This window comes from Leptodactylus fuscus, chromosome 10, assembly GCF_031893055.1.
Source record: "Leptodactylus fuscus isolate aLepFus1 chromosome 10, aLepFus1.hap2, whole genome shotgun sequence".
Taxonomy (NCBI): Eukaryota; Metazoa; Chordata; class Amphibia; order Anura; family Leptodactylidae; genus Leptodactylus; species Leptodactylus fuscus.
The window spans coordinates 41,535,325-41,554,958 of NC_134274.1; the positions used below are offsets into that span (position 1 = coordinate 41,535,325).

The following is a 19,634-nucleotide window of genomic DNA, read 5'->3' on the forward strand; positions in this document are numbered from 1 at the left end:
CCGTTTCTGGCATCTTATTAATTCTACTCTTTTTTGTAGCCCCCTAAGGCAACCACCAGAGAAATGGCAGAAAACTTCAGCAGAATAATTACCTTAGTGCATAAGCAGTTAGCTGATAAACACGGCTCATGCTTGGCTAATGGAATTTGTTTGGTCGGGTTGTTTGCCTTTGTGAAATAACATGTGGGTTTTATGATTACCCTAATTTATTTCAATGACATTTTACTTATGCCCAGTCAATATCAATGAGAGCATTATGATTTCTTACATCATTTACCAAAGGAACCCTCCATATCTGGAGTTATAGTTGGTGTCATAAATTATTTTTTTTTTACATTAATTTTTGTTACATTTTTAAATGCACACAATACAACAAAATCCTAGCAGGGAGGTCATTCATGAATGGAGCTGAGAGGTAATACTAAGCCCAGCTCCTATGCAAAGTATAGTACTGTGCTAGGTATTCAGTGAAGAGGTCACAGCATGCACCCTGTGGTCTGTTCAAACACCCAATCTGTGGGGGTCCTGGATGTTGAACACCCATCTACCTGATATTGAACATGTGACCGGAAACGTACCATGGAGGCGCTGCAGGTAGCCCGACACAGTGCATTTCTTCAGGATGATTTGCTAGTATTGTTGGAAGACGTGCCTTTGAAAATGAGGACAAGGATGTGGCTGCAGCAGGATGGAACACTTCCCCATTTTGGCCGCATCGTCCACGAACATATCAACTACCAATAGCCAAATCGGTGGATCCGACGCAGCGGACCCGTACTGTGGCCCCCTCGCTCGCTGGATTTGACCCCACTTGATTTTTTTCTTCTGGGGACTTGTCAAGTCTGTTGTGGGCTGTTGTGCCAGCCCGTGAGGAGCTCGTGAGCCGCATCCAGGCTGCATTCGTCGTGGTGAGGACCATGCCAAGAGTCTGTAAATGGGTGCGTCAAAACATCTCCTGGTGTTGTACTGCTTGCATTGAGGCAGGCGGCCAGCACTTCGAGCAATTCTTGTAATAAGTAACAGTGATTAAACTGATTTCCCATTAAAGCGCTTTCTCTTCTTCATTTCTCCTTTCACATGGCGCAACGAGGGATAGGAAACTGACATCTCGGGCTACCTGCAGCGCCACAACGGTGCATTTCCGGTCACATGTTCAATAATAAAAAAAAACCGCTTCATACACCGGCTAAAGTCCACCCTTCTGTTTCGTGTACTTACTTTCCAGACACCCTGTATGTGTGTGATATATATATATATATATATATATATATATATATATATATATATATATATATACACTCACCGGCCACTTTATTAGGTACACCTGTCCAACTGCTCGTTAACACTTAATTTCTAATCAGCCAATCACATGGCGGCCACTCAGTGCATTTAGGCATGTAGACATGGTCAAGACAATCTCCTGCAGTTCAAACCGAGCATCAGTATGGGGAAGAAAGGTGATTTGAGTGCCTTTGAACGTGGCATGGTTGTTAGTGCCAGAAGGGCTGGTCTGAGTATTTCAGAAACTGCTGATCTACTGGAATTTTCACGCACAACCATCTCTAGGGTTTACAGAGAATGGTCCGAAAAAGAAAAAACATCCAGTGAGCGGCAGTTCTGTGGGCAGAAATGCGTTGTTGATGCCAGAGGTCAGAGGAGAATGGCCAGACTGGTTCGAGCTGATAGAAAGGCAACAGTGACTCAAATAGCCACCCGTTACAACCAAGGTAGCCAGAAGAGCATCTCTGAACGCACAGTACGTCGAACTTTGAGGCAGATGGGCTACAGCAGCAGAAGACCACACCGGGTGCCACTTCTCTCAACTAAGAACAGGAAACTGAGGCTACAATTTGCACAAGCTCATCGAAATTGGACAATTGAAGATTGGAAAAACGTTGCCTGGTCTGATGAGTCTCAATTTCTGCTGTGACATTCGGATGGTAGGGTCAGAATTTGGCGTCAACAACATGAAAGCATGGATCCATCCTGCCTTGTATCAACGGTTCAGGCTGGTGGTGGTGGTGTCATGGTGTGGGGAATATTTTCTTGGCACTCTTTGGGCCCCTTGGTACCAATTGAGCATCGTTGCAACGCCAAAGCCTACCTGAGTATTGTTGCTGACCATGTCCATCCCTTTATGACCACAATGTACCCAACATCTGATGGCTACTTTCAGCAGGATAATGCGCCATGTCATAAAGCTGGAATCATCTCAGACTGGTTTCTTGAACATGACAATGAGTTCACTGTACTCCAATGGCCTCCACAGTCACCAGATCTCAATCCAATAGAGCATCTTTGGGATGTGGTGGAACGGGAGATTCGCATCATGGATGTGCAGCCGACAAATCTGCGGCAACTGTGCGATGCCATCATGTCAATATGGACCAAAATCTCTGAGGAATGCTTCCAGCACCTTGTTGAATCTATGCCACGAAGAATTGAGGCAGTTCTGAAGGCAAAAGGGGGTCCAACCCGTTACTAGCATGGTGTACCTAATAAAGTGGCCGGTGAGTGTATATACACACACACACACACACACATATATATGAATTGTGGATTCTTGTATACTCTAAGAGTAAGAAATCAGTGCGAAAATCTTGGAATTTGTCAGGTTTCACATTTACAGGCATTACTACGGACTTGACCTCAATAGCGCAATAACAATATATCCACTGGCATCTGCAATTTGATCATCAGCAGATGTGGTGGGATTTACATATGGCACCCTGGAGGAAAAAATACAAATAAGATGAAGCGAGTAAGAAGTAGGTCCATTCACCGAACAGTCTTGGCATGGTCTAGAGCCATCATCTTACTCAAAATAACTGGAATGGGTGAGATTGTACCCATTTTACTATTGAAGAAGTAAGAGGTGCATCGATGAAGATGATTTATTGGGGCATATCTCAACCTGGTATACTGTATACACACAATCCTGCACATTGAAATTGCAGCATCAAGAAAGAAAAGTGGAAATGATGGAAATGATAGGATGGAGAATTCACCCCATATTGAGTATGAGTGTCATATGCAGAAATACACACATATACACGCCTTGGCATGCTATTGATGAGGTTATTAATGGCAGGCTGGGGAATGTTATGCCACATTGATTGCTGCCGTCGCAGGGTTCGAGTATGCCCATACTACTATGCTAGTGCACAAAACGTACATAAAGGAGGCTAATCTGAAGCGAAGCGACTGCCTACATCTGTATGTGTGCCCATAGATAATATTTGGTACAGTGACATTGATTTCATTGAACTCTTGGCGTGCTGCAGCCTTGTTTCTTGCTATCCCCGTGCAACACTGGCTGCAATATAAAAGGGTTTTAAGTGCATGCACATTTTGAGATCCATGGGGTAAGCTGTTCTTATGGCCTAGGGACAGCCCAGTTTACTGAGAATTGATGGCACAACATTGAAATAATAGAGTCATCACGCAGCGTTGCCTCTGGTCTGTCTTTTAGGTCACACTCACTTACGCCATGACATATAAATGGGAGAATAAATAAGAAAGTGAAGCATGAAGGCTGTAAGGTGTTTTATATTAGGAGGGACTATTCACTCCACGAGCGGGAATTGCAATGGACTTGTGTATAATACATCTATATCACTCCTGTACATATGTATTTATAGGCTTAAAGTCTTAGCAATAATGAATTGGCCGTTTCCAAATGCGACTCCTATATTTTACGCCGGGAAAATCCCAGAAGCCGTGCTGAGATTTACACTCGGTATTTTGTGTAGGGTCAGAGACAGTGATAGGCGAATGACATCAGCTATCGGGGTGGAATGACTTATTGCAGGACAGTCTATTTGTCGCCGGAGCGGATTGATTGGAAACGTTTGTGCTAAATGCTGCAATATCTGGACAGGAGCGATAGGAACGCGGGACCTTGAACTAGATCTGGAGCTGATTAAATGCTGAAACCGATCATGAATAGCCAAAGAACGCAGCAAATGAAAAAGACTGTCAGGGAACCAAACAAATGGGCTGAAGGTCCTTCCCTTAAGGTTATTTTAAAGCAACTCTCTTAAATACCATTACAATATATTGCTGGTGAACACGACTACGGGAAATCAATAGTGGAATGACCAGATAACTGGAGATGGAGTCTAGTAATGAAATTATACTGACACATTGTTAAATTAGGCTATGTCCTCATGAGATTAATGGGCGCCGCTGCACCTGAGTCCTTGTAAGGAAGCAGCAGGTGCCCAGAATGGTAGGGGGTGTGTGTGTGTTTAGAATGGACATAGACGGGGCACGCCACCCGCTGCGTACTGCTTGTCTCATAATTGTATGACATTACAGCTACACACACGTCAAGCCCAAAATATGTCAAGCTCTGACTTTCTAAGGCATCATGCACACAATTATAATGGACGTTTAAGGTGCACTCTGTTTATGGACTTACCCCACTCTTCTGATCGTAAGTGGGGTCAGGGGCGTAACTACCGTAGAGGCAACGGAGGCGGCTGCCACAGGGCAGACCCTCGAGTATAATGATCGGCGGACTTGGAGAGGTAATAAACATAAAAAACACTGTTACTTACCTCTCCACGATCCTGCCAGGCCTCCTTCCTGACGTCTCTGACGTCACATGAACCCGGCCTGCGTCCCGGGTCATGTGACGTCTGACGTCATTTCAGATGACAGCGGAGAAGACAGCGTAGGAGCTGGGGGACAGGTAAGAAACAGTAATTTTTTATTCCCCCGGGTCTCCGATTATTATACTCTGGGGTCTGAAAAGACCCCAGAGTATAATAATTGTTTATGGGTGTCCACTATGGGGGATAATACTGTGTGCAGGGGCCAGTAAGGGACATAATACTGTGTGCAGGGGCCACTATGGGGCATAATACTGTGTGCAGGGGACACTATTGGGGATGATATTGTGTGCAGGGCCCAGTAAGGGACAAAATACTGTGTGCAGGGACAAATAAGGGACAAAATACTGTGTGCAGGGGCCAGTAAGGGACATAATAGTGTGTGCAGGGGCCACTATGGGGGATAATACTGTGTGCAGGGGCCACTAAGGGACATAATAGAGTGCGGAGGAGGCCGGTCGAGGTCTTCGACGTTGGTGACGGGGGGCGCCGCCATTCCTACCGTGTTTCCCCGAAAATAGGACGTACCCTGAAAGTAAGGCATGGCAGACATTTTGCTGCCTTGCCTAATATGAGGCGCTCCCCCGAAAGTAAGACGTAGTGAATAGAAATGAATGGAAGTAGCCGGCAAGCGGGGGGTTAATCGGCGTGTCGGGCGCTTCCGTTCATTTCTATGGGAGCATGTGTGGGCACCGACTGGAGGCATTAGCGCTGGATGTCTGCTGACACCAGAAGACACCAGGTGGCTTTGGCGGCCGCCCGACTCCCGGGTGGCCGCCATAGTTAAACACCCAGCATCCTGCCGGGTGTTCAACTATGCCGGCTGCCCGACTCAGACACCAGGCGGCTATGGCGGCTGCCCGACTCCCGGGTGGCTGGGAGTCGGGCGACCGCCATAGCCGCCTGGTGTCAGCAGACATCCAGCGCTAATGCCAGCAGACATCCAGCACTAATGCCTTCGGTCGGTGTCCACACCGACCGTGGGCATTAACCCTTCTGGCGCCGGTGATCGCTGGCACCTGGAGAATGCTCCAGGGCCGACGTCACGTTGGCATGACAGCCGGGAGCCTTGTAAAGGCTACCCGGCCTGTCTGCAGTGCTTTTCTTTTGCAGGCTCTCAAACCCACAAACATACAAACAGAGGACATCCTTTTTTTTTTTTTTTTTTTTTTTTACATTCCCATAGAATTTAATTGGCATGATGTCATCGTCTGGATAAAGACATTGACAGCATTGTCTATGGAAGCAGTCAGCGAAAAATGAGGGTGGCACACATACTGGAAATGAGGACACGTGAATAAGGCTGGTGATGGTGACAGAACCCGCAACAAAAATAGTCCCAACAGTATAGCGTAACCCTGTAGGCTATGGTTTGGGTATGCAAATACTGCGTATCCCGACTCATTCGGACACTGTCAGACTGTGGTGTTAAATTCTCATACTTTTCCAGGAAAAATAACAAAGGAACAGTAAAGTCTAAATCATACTCTTGATTTGTTATTTATAGGAAATACAAGTATTGCTTATACAGAAGAGGACGTAAAGGGTATTCCAGTAATATAAATTACCCTCATCCACAGGTATGGGGGAATTTGCGAATCAGTGGTGATCAGACTTATGGGATCCCCACCAGTCAAGAGAATGGAGTATCCGACACCCAGGATAGAACAGAGCAGCATGTTGGGCAGTGCATTCAACTCAATTCTTCACTGCACACTGCATGTTCTGCTGCTCCATGCAACTTAGGGTGCAAAACACCCCAGTTCATATGATCAGTTGAGAAGAGGGGAGGGGAAGGGTTTCGTTGGTTACCCTCTGCATGATCTGAGAGAATTTCTGTGTTCTGTGTTCCTCAGGATGATGGCATCTACCAGCAGGACAATGCAACGTGTCATAAAGCTCGCAGTGTACGTGTGTGGTTCGAGGAGCACCAGGATGAGTTTACTGTACTCCCTTGGGCAGCAAATTCCCCGGACTTGAACCCAATCGAGAATCTGTGAGACCACCTTGATCGGGCTGTTTGCGCCATGGATGCTAAACCACGTAATCTATCACAGCTGGACACGGCACTGGAGTCGGCATGGCTCAACATCCCAGTGATCATCATCACAACATCCCCTCTCTTCCTGCACGTCTCACAGCGGTCTTCTGTGCCAAAGGTGGTTATTCTGGATTCTGACAGGTGGTCACATTAATGTGACTGGACTGTGTAGTTATGTGATAGATCCCAGACATTCCTTTCCCACATAAACACAGAGAAACTCTTATTCTGCTTATATTTTATTAACTCTCCAGACACATTACTTGGAATTAACTGTATTATCCTGTGTCCATAAAAGTCAACAGCATGTGCAATTCCAACCGTAGTTCTCTTCCCAGGTGAACGTTGTAAACTCTTGCACTTGAGAGGTAAGCCATGTGCACTGTAGTGCTACACTGGTCTATCCACAAGATTGTACAGCCCCCATGATACCCTCAGCTGTCCCTTCCGAATTATCCAACCCACCTCTGGACCTATCGTGGCGTTATCCAATGGATGAAGCAGTGCCGGTGTCTACAATCGCACATATAAATATGGACATTCAGTGGTTGGCGTAGCACAGTAATGCACTGTCCTGGTAAGAATCTAATAAAATAATTATGAAATCTGAAATAAGAAAAAAATCAATGGAAAAAATATTCCAATCAAGCAGAACACGTCTTAAAAACTTAACGATAGAAACACAGCCCTAAAAGGATTTCAGTTTGGAAAAAGCACAGAAGACTAAATTGCACCGTTCTATATACACTGGTTATACTCATCTGTATAATACACCAGGTTATTAAAGTGGAAGAGGGCAAAAGCAATGAGTTTGCTGCGAGAGTCCTTCGTCGTCAGGGCTCAGTGTTGCAAGGCGTTGTAAATAAAGGTATACAGTTTCGGATCTGGTCTGGTCATGAAGCAGTTCTTGCATACTTCTAAGTAATACTTAAGCAGCAGGTTAAAAATGTCACCTGAAAAGGAAAAAATACAACACCAGAGTGGTTAAAGCATAACTAAACACCACTAGCGCTGAGCGAATAGTATTCCATCGAATACCTCGCTCCCATAGGAATGCGTGTAAGCGGCCGAACACCAAGGGGTTAAGCGCATCAAATATTCACAGCGTTTAACCCCTTGGTGTTCGGCCGCTTACACACATTCCTACGGGAGCGAGGTATTTGATCGAATACTACTCGCTCATCTCTAAACACCACCAATACCCGAGCAAAAGTAGTCGTGTCTGTCTAATATACTGTTACTGTATGTAAGCAATTCTACAAGCAGGAGCTAAAAATAGTCTCAAAGGTCTCACTCACAACAAGGTCCTTGAGGATCATTGTAGTCACAATATGCTAATTAGAGTCTTTACTGACACGTGGGTGGGCTCAAACTAACTGCTGCCCACCTGATCACCATATTGGGGGCAGAAACTAACAGAAATGATTGAGGGCTAGACAGAAAATTCCATCCGCAATTGAATCCACCAGTTAAAGGGGCTCTATCAGCAAAATTATTCTGATAGAGCCCCACATATGCGTGAATAGCCTTTAAAAAGGCTATTCAGGCACTGCTAAAGTTATATTAAACTACCCCCCAGTTTTAAAATAAAACCCTAAAACAGAATATGATCAACTTACCCATCGTACACCCGAGGACATCGCTGGAAGAGGAGGCGTGGCTGAAGAAGACGGCGGACCCTGAATGCCCGCCCACCGTGCACGATGGGTTAGTTGATCATATTCTGTTTTAGGGTTTTATTTTAAAACTGGGAGGTAGTTTAATATAACTTTAGCGGTGCCTGAATAGCCTTTTTAAAGGCTATTCATGCATATGTGGGGTTCTATCAGCATGATTTTGCTGATAGAGCCCCTTTAAAGGATGCAAAGAGATGGAGTTGGTGAAAGATACTCCATAATAAACTGGACATTAATGGGTTAAGCGTGACCACTTAATGGGTTAACATGATTAACTGCAGGTCAGTGCAGTAAGGGTGCATACACACTATGTAACACGGCGCTCATTCTGGCACGATTACTTGCGTAAGAATCAGCGCTGCAAAACAGAATCCCATTGACTTCAGTGGGTTTCGTTTAGCGCACATAACACATTGAAGTCCATGGGATTCTGTTTTGCATCGCTGATCCTTACAAGAGGTATTATGCAAGAAGCAGTGCCGCGTTACATCGTGTGCATGCACCCTTATAACCATAGAAAGGACACCAAGATGGCGTAACTACCATATATCCTTTGAAAACAGACTGATAGGATTGACAGGTCATACGTATACTCACCCACAGTCTGATTTTTCTCAACAAGGAAGCTGTGCATCTCGTAAACCTCGTGCATTAACTCCTTGTCTCCAAAGGTGAAATATACGACATCTCGACCAGTCTCTGCAGCTGCCAGAAGTTGAATTAAGGCTGCCAAGTAGAAAAAGGGGAAGAAAATATTAATTTGTTAATAGAATCCGTCCTATTTTTAGGACACTACTACATAAAACGCTCGCTCAGCTTCTTCCTTCTCTGTATTGGATTTTCTAGCTATTTGTAAACCAGCAGTATTTATGGGATCCCAGCCTCCCAAGTTTCATCATGGATTTTCTTTAAAATACAGATACACCGTTGTATCTTAAAGTCCCAGAACAGAGCATTCCCTTGTCCAAACTCTCTGAGGCTAAGTTCACACAGAGATTTTTGGTCAGGATTTTGAGGCGGAAAGACGGCTCCCATTGAAATCATTGGGTCTAATCTGGAGCGGAGTGTGCGGCTGGATGCGAGTGCAGTGCAGCGGCTTTCAGACGCAGCTACCTGGTTTTTGGATCAGAACCCGAGGCGGCCTCCGCCTCAGGTTCCGGTGCAAAAAGCTCCGTATGAACTTACCCTAAATGTAAAAGGGCTATGAGTGGACCCTGAAGTGGCCTGTAAATTCTACACTCATGCTCTTTGTACCCATATTAAGTGTCCAGGTCTGATTGTAGGTCTACATACCCAAAATCACATGATCGGACGTGCCTATAATTTTGCGACTTCAGGTCAGTAGACGTGTGGTTAGGCTGGGACTTGTGCCCACAGACTCACTGACAACTCTTATTGGACAGCACCCAAATATGCACAAGTATTTACTGATTTAGAAGTTGCCAAATGTCCCAATCCTGGGAACTCCAGTAGTCCGTTGTAGCCTGTGGTGGAAACATGGTAGTAATGGCTAGTTCACAAGGAGTTTTTTTGGCAGCAGATTTTGATGTAGAATCCGCCTCAAAATCTACTGCCAAAAACAGCTCAATGGGACTTCAATGGGAGCTGCTCGCTTCTTTTTCCGCTAGCTAGTAGCGAGGAATAAAGAAGCGACATGTCCTAGCTTGCTGCAGATTCCACGGCTGAATCAGCTGTGGCGTCCACAGCTCGAGACACGCTCCAGTGTAGGCACGTTCAATCGGGCCTACACAGGAGCGGGATGCCGCGATGGAATACTGACGCTGCATGTGAGCGGCGCGCAATGATCACAAAGCGGAACAGGTTTCGGCGACCTTTTCCCTCATGTGAACATACCCTAAGTGTTCAGTTTGCCTGTAGCACCACCACAGGAGAACTAAAGTATTACACTGTGATTGTTCTTCAATGGGTTCCCTGTGTAACGCACACAGATCCTCTCTAAGACTGAGGTCACATTCTGCAGAAAAAGCTTATTGTTGCAGGTTTTACTACAGTTTTTTTTTAAATCCGAAGTCAAGAGTGGCTATAATAGGAACGTGAACTATAAAGTAAGCACTTACACTTCTCCATTCCGTTAAATCAGTTTCTGGCCCTGGCTCAAAAAACATACAACAGAAAACCAAAGATTTTCCTTAACATGTGACCTCGGCCTTAAGTCGCAGGTTTTTAAAATGTGCCATAGAGCTGGCAAAGTGTTAAATTTACAAACACCCCCCTGGTAATTCCCGAAGCCCTGGGTGAAGGCTGCGGTGACATGGCGGCGGTGACATCGCTCCCCACAACTTGATTTGTTTTGTCTACACTTCATTAGTCTCAGCCACATTGTACAAGGTGTCGGCGCCTTCTAGAATCATCTCCATACAACTTCCCCGGGACGCCTTGTTGAACAGCTTTTACCTGAAGGGCAAATCAATCATCAGTTTCTTTCCTCGTAGAAAGATGATTTACAGCCCAGTGTAGCAAATGTATTTGAAGGAAAACATCATTGAGGCCATCTTAGTCTTCACACTGAAGTTTGTCAGAACCCGACACATATTTTTGTGCCTTTTCATGTTGCATGTATACATTTTGGCGTTTTTTGGTGGCCATTTCCCATAAAAAAGCAGCACGAGATCAAGAAGGCAGAGCAGACTAATAAATAAGTTATGTAAATGTTAAAAAATTGCAATTAGGGCGGCCATATTGAAGACAACACGGTAAGACAAGTGCACTTTATGGCAATAGCAATGTATGAACAAGAAGGGGCCATTATACTAGGCCTGTTCATATCCCCCTCGTCTCTGCCATCTCCAAGTCGGTGGCTTTTCTTGTTTATGAACAAAAGGATCCGGCAAGTTGAAATTCATCTGCTCAATCCTTCTATCCTCCGAATTTGATGTCAAGTGAAAGTCAGGGGACACCATACACATTAGAAGATAGTTATCCTAGAGTCGCTATTGATGGTCTATCATTATGATAGGCCCGTGATGGCGAACCTATGGCACGCGTGCCAGAGGTGGCACTCAGAGCCCTCTTTGTGGGCACCCATCTGTGAAACAGATTGTACTGTGTGGGGGCCACTGTGGAGCAAATTGTACTGTATATGGGCCACTGTGGAGCAGATTGTACTGTATATGGGCCACTGTGGAGCAGATTGTACTGTGTGGAGGCCACTATGCAGCAGACTGTACTGTGTGGGTCTCACTGTGGAGCAAATTGTACTGTAAATGGACTACTATGGAGCAGATTGTACTGTATATGGGCCACTGTGGAGCAGATTATACTGTGTAGAGGCCACTTTGCAACAGATTGTACTGTGTGGGGCTCACTGTGGAGCAAAGTGAACTGTATATGGACCACTGTGGACCAGACTGTACTGTGTATGGGCCACTGTGCAGCAGATTGTACAATGTGGGGAGCACTTTGTAGCAGATTGCTCTGTGTTGGGCTCACTGTTGAGCAAATTGTACTGTGTGGGGGAATTTCACTATTTTTATCACACAGTATCTGTTTTATAGCTGACAAGTGATAATATTACAGACCGTCTATAATTGTTCCCAATTGTGAATCTGCATAGTATTAAGGTTAAATTGCCGTGTTGGCACTTTGTGATAAATGAGTGGTTTTTTTTGTGTTGCAGTTTGGGCACTTGGTCTCTAAAAGTTTCGCCATCACTGTGCTAGGCCATTAACAGGACATCGGTGAGGATCACACCCAAGATCGTCTGCTGTGTAGTGTTTGGGTTCACTTGAATAGTAGCTGGGCAAGTGTGCCCCAGGCCAGAGGCTTAACTAAAGTCTTGTGGGCCCCAGTGCAAACTTTTATCTGGGGGCCCCTACTCCCTCCCTACCCTTTTAATGCAGTCTACTGCCCCAAGGTACAGAGGCTAAGGACTGACAATGAATCTGCACACAGGGTTTTAGCTCTTCATACTTTGCGGAGAAATCACCTGGCATGACTCGGAAGACTATCCCAGTCTACAAAGCAAAGCTGAAAAAAAGAGCTGCAGAATACAGATAGTGCTGACCTACTATGTGTCTCGCTGAACTAAAATAAAAAATAAAGTATAACCCTTACAAAATGTAATTTCTCGATAAGATACCTGCACCTGTATTAGTAGATCACCGAATACAACACCTGGTGTGGATGTCGGATAGACCACTTTACGTTTCGTCTATTGCAGGCAATGGTGGGGGAACAACACTTCTCTAATATCTGAAGCTGTTTAGTATTAAGATGAATGGCATCTCATCATCAGCCAGATTGATATGTCAGGATGGCACAAACTCTGCTTGAAAGATTCTACTTTATCAGGCAATTAATTCAGCCAAGCTTCATCACCTTCATTTTATTGCCAATTATTCCATGTGAATGGGCGGGAAGGTCTGTCTACAATGCGTCTTGATCAGATTAGACTATTGTGAGATACTAAAAGAAGACATTAATAAAACAGCGTCCCTGATCGCTTTACATCTATAGGCAGTAGGCTGCGGGAATAAAGATCAGAGAGAATAACGACAGCTAAACTTGCACCATTGGTTATAACAGCATGGCGTATCCATGCAACTTGGCGTATCTGTCAAGCAACTACTGCAGGTGAATCTGTGACTTTAGGCCCGTACCAAAGTTGTAACTGCTGGTATGTATGACATGTGTATGACATATGTATATGACATAGGCTGCAGAGCTCAGTGCACATATGACGTTGCAGTCCTGTCTGTCAAGGACACAGCTTTACTACACGTTGGGTATGATGTATAGGTTACAGGCCTAACACAGCCTTAATAGTGGTTTGTTTTCACCTTTAAGACATTGATATGGGTTGTTTTAATTAAACAGAATGAAGTAATTAAACTAAATTAACCATTTCACGTAGCTTTCCAGTAAACAGACTGGGTCGGGGCCAGGCTTTTAATAATTTATCTCTTACTATAAGACGAACAGCTTGTCATGATCAAAGGCAAAAACTGCCACCCAGTGGAAAGCCATGTGTGCCAGTCTAATATCTCCAAATCACTGGATTTATCTCACCAGACCCCATACCATAGATTTGGCTGCTTCTATAGACAGCCCAGCATCAGATGGAGAGGGCCCGGATCACAGGCTTGCAGTCACTTATATATAAGGCATGTATAAATACCATAAAGGTTTTTGACGCTATACTATCACCATGGACTGTGTACGAAGCTCTGCCAGACTGACATCATTACAAATCTTTGGAGATGGGAACGACTCCCATGGGGCCGCTTATAATACTCCTTATGTTCATGACCTTATTGACCCCTCTGATCAGTCTTCAGGTTATTGGCTCATAAATAGATCACTATTTTTAATTTATTTCCAACTCTTAAACAATTTCATTAAAGAAATAGAGAAATCCAATATCATTTTACATAATAGGTATGACTTCTAGCCCATCATTACTACCTCGCCTCCATGAAGTCCGCCATCATTACTACACAACCAGCATCTAAAAAATGATGTGTTGTGAATGGATACCCTAACCTCAAAAAGGAGGTCAACGCCAGAGATGGAGAGGGGCAACTGATGGGGATGTTAATGGAGGGTTGACTGTATGACGATAACTTTAGTACTGCTTTTATTGTTCCTGTGGATAGGGTTAGGAGTTTACCAAATGGTAAGTTGTGTGTCTGGACAAAGATTATATTCCACATACTATCTTCTGCCTGTGACTTCGCCTGCGTGTTGTTGTTGGCGATGAGACGCTTATATTTAGCAAAATGTGGTTGGCGAAGTTCCGCCTGCATCCGCGTCTCGGCTCTGCTACATCTGTGTATATGCGCAGCAGACCCAGGTGTATGTACATCCCTATGGACAGAAGACTAAGTGGTGCTACAGCGCTGCCGCAGCTCTGCTACATCTGTCAATTTGGATTACAGGGGTTGTCTTGTGTGAGTGTCCGAGCAGCTTCTGTGTTAGAAACGGCTAAATGGCTGCTGCTGAAATCTGGCACAATTCTGCCCCCTCCTCCATCAGAGCTCGAACACCACATTCCCCCTGTCTTACACACAGAAACTCTACACCTGATATACTCCTCTTGCGCACACACAGCCTGCCTGCATGTTCTCTACTCTCCTGACCTTTCATTACACTCCATTTTCAGTGACTTGCACAATCTCCGGTTCAATCCTATTTAGCTCCGCCCACATGATAGTGTGATCCTATCAGAGAACGGCTCAAGGACCTGTGATGATGTCATCAAGGGTTCTTTAGCGTAGTGTGAACATAAATTCGTGCTTAGCGGCCGTGAAGCCATGTCATATACCGGGCTAAAAAGTAGCTTATGTTCTAATCCAGGTTACAATCTACCGTATATACTCGAGTATAAGCCGAATTTTTCAGCACAATTTTTGTGCTGAAAAAGCCCCCCTCGGCTTATACTCGAGTCAGCAAAAAAAAAAAAAAAATTTTTTTTTTTTTTTTTTTATTTTTTTTTAGGGGGGAAGGTCTATGACCAGAAGCAATATCAATGTATAGAACCTCCCATAAAATAGTGGGGAAAAAAAAGAAGGTTGAAAAAAAATATAAAAATTAGAAGTTCTAAATCCCTCCTTTCCCTAGAATAGACACAAAAGTAGAAAATGACTGTGACACACATACACATTAGGTATCCCTGTGTCTGACAGTGCCCAGTCTACTGAATATAGGGGATCTGCAGTGCTCCTCTTCCTTCAAAAAGGGGTTAATAGGAGCACTGCAGATACCCTATAGTCAGCTAGGCTGAATTCCAAGTGGGGGGGGAGGAAGAAGTCCTCAAGCTCAGGGAAGGGGCAGACAGACAAACAAAACACCCCCTCCCCTTCCCCAGCACCTACTGCACCCAAAAACTCCAACCATTTTAATTTTTGAAATTTTCCAGTAGCTGCTGCATTTCCCCCCTCGGCTTATACTCGAGTCAATAAGTTTTCCCAGTTTTTTGTGGTAAAATTAGGGGGGTCGGCTTATATTCGGGTCGGCTTATACTCGAGTATATACGGTATGTATGTGGCAAATTTCAAGCAAATCCACTAGGCCGGTTTTGCGTGAGTGAGGAACAAACATCTAAACGCACAAATTTTCACATTTATAATATTAGTAGGATTACAAGTTGTACCAAGATACTCTTCTATTTTAATATACTCCATTTTGACAACTATAAATAATGGTGACTCTTTCCCTGATATATACACACATTTTTTTTTACACCTACACATTTAAATCTACATATACACACACAGCCATCACAAAGCCTGTTCATGTGTCTGTGAGAATATACATATATCCTAGCCAAGAGGCTTCTGTAATTTTGCCTTAAATACACCACTCTGGATTCTCTAATCTTGCACCCCCTCCAGTAGTCGTCTATGGGAGTAAGCCTGGATTCGCACGAGATGCAAATGCGTTGTTGACTAACACGGTTTAGTTGGCGCGTAGAAGGACGTTCATATTTTATAAGGCATTTAAAAAGGTCACAGACAACACCGGGAAACACCACGGGTCGTTCCTTGACTGTTACAGCCAACACCAGCTTGTCAATCACAGCCACTTGACTCAAAGAAAAACAAGGAAATCTGCAGATATTTCTGTAGGAAGGCGAATACTACGGTTCTAAAGTGATTAAAATACTCTCAGACAAGCTCACAATTTAGTACATACCATTTTGTTACCCACGTATACTCGTAGAGCACATTAGTATATAGATAGGTGGAAAGTGTCACCTGTAAGTATTTATAGTGATCAGGTGTACACAATATCAGAAAAATAAAAAATCTATGATAAACAATATCCTTGCTGTGATACTCATCTAACAAGAAGTCTCAGGCCTTGGAGTCATCGTCATTTCCTTGTTTTGGAGGCCACAGACCAGAAAAGCTAAATATTCTCATAGGGTTATATTTGTTGTATTTACCAGTATACGTCAGTATATTGGGGGAAATTGACTATGAAATGGCATAGCAGTGGCTCATCTATGGCACATGGCTGCAATTTACTGTATATACTCGAGTATAAATCGACCCGAATAAAAGCCGAGCCCCCTAATTTTACCACAAAAAAACTGGGAAAACTTATTGACTCGTGTATAAGCCGAGGGGGGAAAATACATGACATTCTGTTTGTGCTCATGTTAATCCTAGCAGGCTTTGGGCCTGTATGGTAATATCCCAGATGTCACATGATCCCCATGAGATATTACCATATAGGCCCAAAACCTGTGCTAGCAGTACCATATAGGCCCGAAGCCTGTGCTAGCAGTAACAGGCTATTATTACTAGCACAGGCTTCGGGCCTATATGGTACTGCTAGCACAGGCTTTGGGCCTGTATGGTAACAGGCTGTTACTGCTAGCACAGGCTTCGGGCCTATATGGTAATATCCCATGGGGATCACGTGACATCTGGGATATTACCATACAGTACCAAAGCCTGCTAGGATTAACATTGGATTCCGGAGAGGTGACTAACACTGTTTATTATGTTCCCTCATCTCCCCTGGGGCTCCGATTATTATACACAGGGGTCTGAAAAGACCCCCATGAGTATAATAGCAGCAGCAGTGGGATCGCAGGCTGGGCCTATTCACTACCCAAATGTAGTTTTCATCTGGATGACACGTGATTATCTGGTGTTTTCTCATCACATTTTCTTGTGTCTTCTCTGCTACAAAAGTGTAACTGTATGTGAAAGAAGGATGAAGCCAATTGCTGGGTCACATATGGCGATTGCTTCATGTCAATGGAACTGGTCAGTGCTGATCCACTTACACATAACACGGATCATATCTGCACACGTAAATAATCCCTACAATGTAGAGAAAGATCCCCCTCTTGGGCCGTGGGGTCAAGGGCTACCAACTCGCACCCAGAGAGACTTCTGGAGGTCAGAAGAACATACTGTCAGGGTCTGGGGTTGCTCGGTGGGGTGGCATAGACACACAAGTCCAGTTTCTTTTAGTCCAAAACAAAGGTAGAGTTTATTTTCACTCAAAAAGGTAGCACAGCAACAAAAGGAAACAATACAAAAATAAATCCCTGCCCGGCTAGGCTCTAACTAAACACAGAATAGATTACCTCACCTAGAATAACAGAAATGAAAGAGCCAGTAGAATCATTCAGGACACAGCTACCAAAAATATGACCTCTCTGTCAGCTCTCCAGCCAAGCTCTGCCAAAGTGTTGCTGCTGAAGCAACTTCTTAAGCCTCCTTGACAAGGAGACTCTCTGCAGCTGAGTCGCTGCTGGAACATCCCCAAAGTGTGGACTGGAGGGGGTAGTGGAATGACAGGACCCACTACCAATCCTACCTGTCATTCCTAAAAATCTAGCCCAGTACTGAGAATTTACCAAAATGCTCAGCATACGAAAGTTGTCTGCTGAGAACAAACATTCCTGGAGTTTTCTCATCTCACCCACCTTAGTAGTCTGGGAGAGACGTACACCCTCTCCATTACCTGACCAGCCATGGGCTTACAACACATTTAGCCATATAATGTTATCTGCCATTTACCTTTCAATCTATTGTCTCCTCCGAACGCACCGCAGCCCCAGTTCCCTGTTGCGATTGCTGACAGATTCTCCGGTTGGATTCCTTCTCGGAAGAACCCACAGTAAGCCTGTACAGAAAACAGACAAGTTCAATTCCTGACTTTATAATAATGACAAAAACGTAGATGGCAAAACCCTGCAGAGACTGTGGATAAGTAGCAGGTCTTCTATACAGAGAGAGGGTTTATTTTCAAAGATTTCTATAATGCTCGGTGAAAAACTGAAAGTATAAACGTTTTCGGCCTATTCGGCCTTCATCAGACTCTACAAAAATAAAATAAAAATAAAAAACAATAGACCAAAGTGAGTATTACACCATCGCATTTCGTGTGAAAATATACAGCAATTATAAGTGAATAACATACTATTATACATAATATACAAAGTCATCACTAATACGCTACATTGTGAAGAGGAACGAAAGATCAAGTCGATATCACAAGGAACCATGCTGGAGCATGCAGGTTAGTTATCACTGATTTACATGAAGTTTAAATCGCCTTTCAGCCGTATAGGTCCTTGGTCACACGTTGGACCCCATGGCGGTGCCCTGTCTCTGTTTATAGTACGTATCCTGGAAGAGAAAATAATTCTCCTCCAGTACGATCCTAAGGAGATCCATTGCTAGTGATATGACTTGTTGATTTAATGTTGATTTTTCCAGCAACCTCCTTGTAGCCTGAATGCCCTTGTTATGTGTGATTGAGGTGTATAGGCTTACCACATTGAACGTGACCAGAATAGTGTCAACGGGTACTGGACTGTTTGTACGTATGTGGTTTAGGAACATGGAGGTGTCAAGTAGGAACGAAGCTGTATTTTTTGTGAGTGGGGTTAATATTTTCTCTAGGAAAATAGCCAGAGGTGAAAGCACTGAGTCGGTGGAAGCTACTATCGGCCTGCCCGGGGGTTTCTGTAGTCTTTTGTGGATTTTTGGAAGAGTGTAAAAGACAGGTGTGACAGGGGATGGATTGACAAGGAACTGTACTGTATCGTCATCTATTGTTCCTAGTTGTCTATGAAGCTGTAGTGTATTATTTATTCTTTCCCTGATACTATTCAGAGGATTCTGTCTCAGGGGCTCATAGACATCCCTATTGTTTAATTGGCCCATGATTTCTTCCACATAGTCTGTCCTATCCATAATGACCGTAGCGCACCCCTTATCGGCCGGTTTGATAATAAGGGATTTGTCCTCAGTAATAGACCGTAGAGTTTGTACCCACAGCACCATTATAACGGCATCCGAACGTGCTCATGACAATCATTTAACCCCATACTTATTGAGGGTAAGGTATCATTTTACTTGACATACATGATGTCTCTATCACCTTATATTAGAACCTGTCATGACAACATACATTTACCCACAGGTCCTTAGATCACCTTGGGGTAATCTACCTATCCTCAAGTCTACTATAAACCTGACACGGTAAGTTCTATTGGATACTCTTCTCTAATTTGTTTCCTTATCTCAATTTTCTACAATAGGGGTGTCTATACAATCGGGAGATTGTTACATTCCTTCTTGGTGCAACTGGGACACTATCTATAAATCCTAATCTATGTCTTATGTCTTATCTACGTGTGACCAAGGACCTATACGGCTGAAAGGCGATTTAAACTTCATGTAAATCAGTGATAACTAACCTGCATGCTCCAGCATGGTTCCTTGTGATATCGACTTGATCTTTCGTTCCTCTTCACAATGTAGCGTATTAGTGATGACTTTGTATATTATGTATAATAGTATGTTATTCACT

General features: G+C 44.0%; 1 protein-coding gene across 1 annotated transcript in view; it reads right to left on the reverse strand.

The window, feature by feature from the left end:
• Positions 1 to 6,878: 6,878 nt before the first annotated feature.
• Positions 6,879 to 19,634, reverse strand: part of PARG (poly(ADP-ribose) glycohydrolase) — a 67,995-nt gene continuing 55,239 nt past the window's right edge. The window contains exons 16-18 of the mRNA XM_075257839.1: positions 17,834 to 17,939; positions 8,931 to 9,059; positions 6,879 to 7,610 (exon numbers count right to left, since the gene is read on the reverse strand). Of these exons, the coding sequence (XP_075113940.1) occupies positions 7,498 to 7,610; positions 8,931 to 9,059; positions 17,834 to 17,939 (348 nt within the window). The 3' untranslated portion in view covers positions 6,879 to 7,497. The remainder of the gene's footprint in view (positions 7,611 to 8,930; positions 9,060 to 17,833; positions 17,940 to 19,634) is intronic.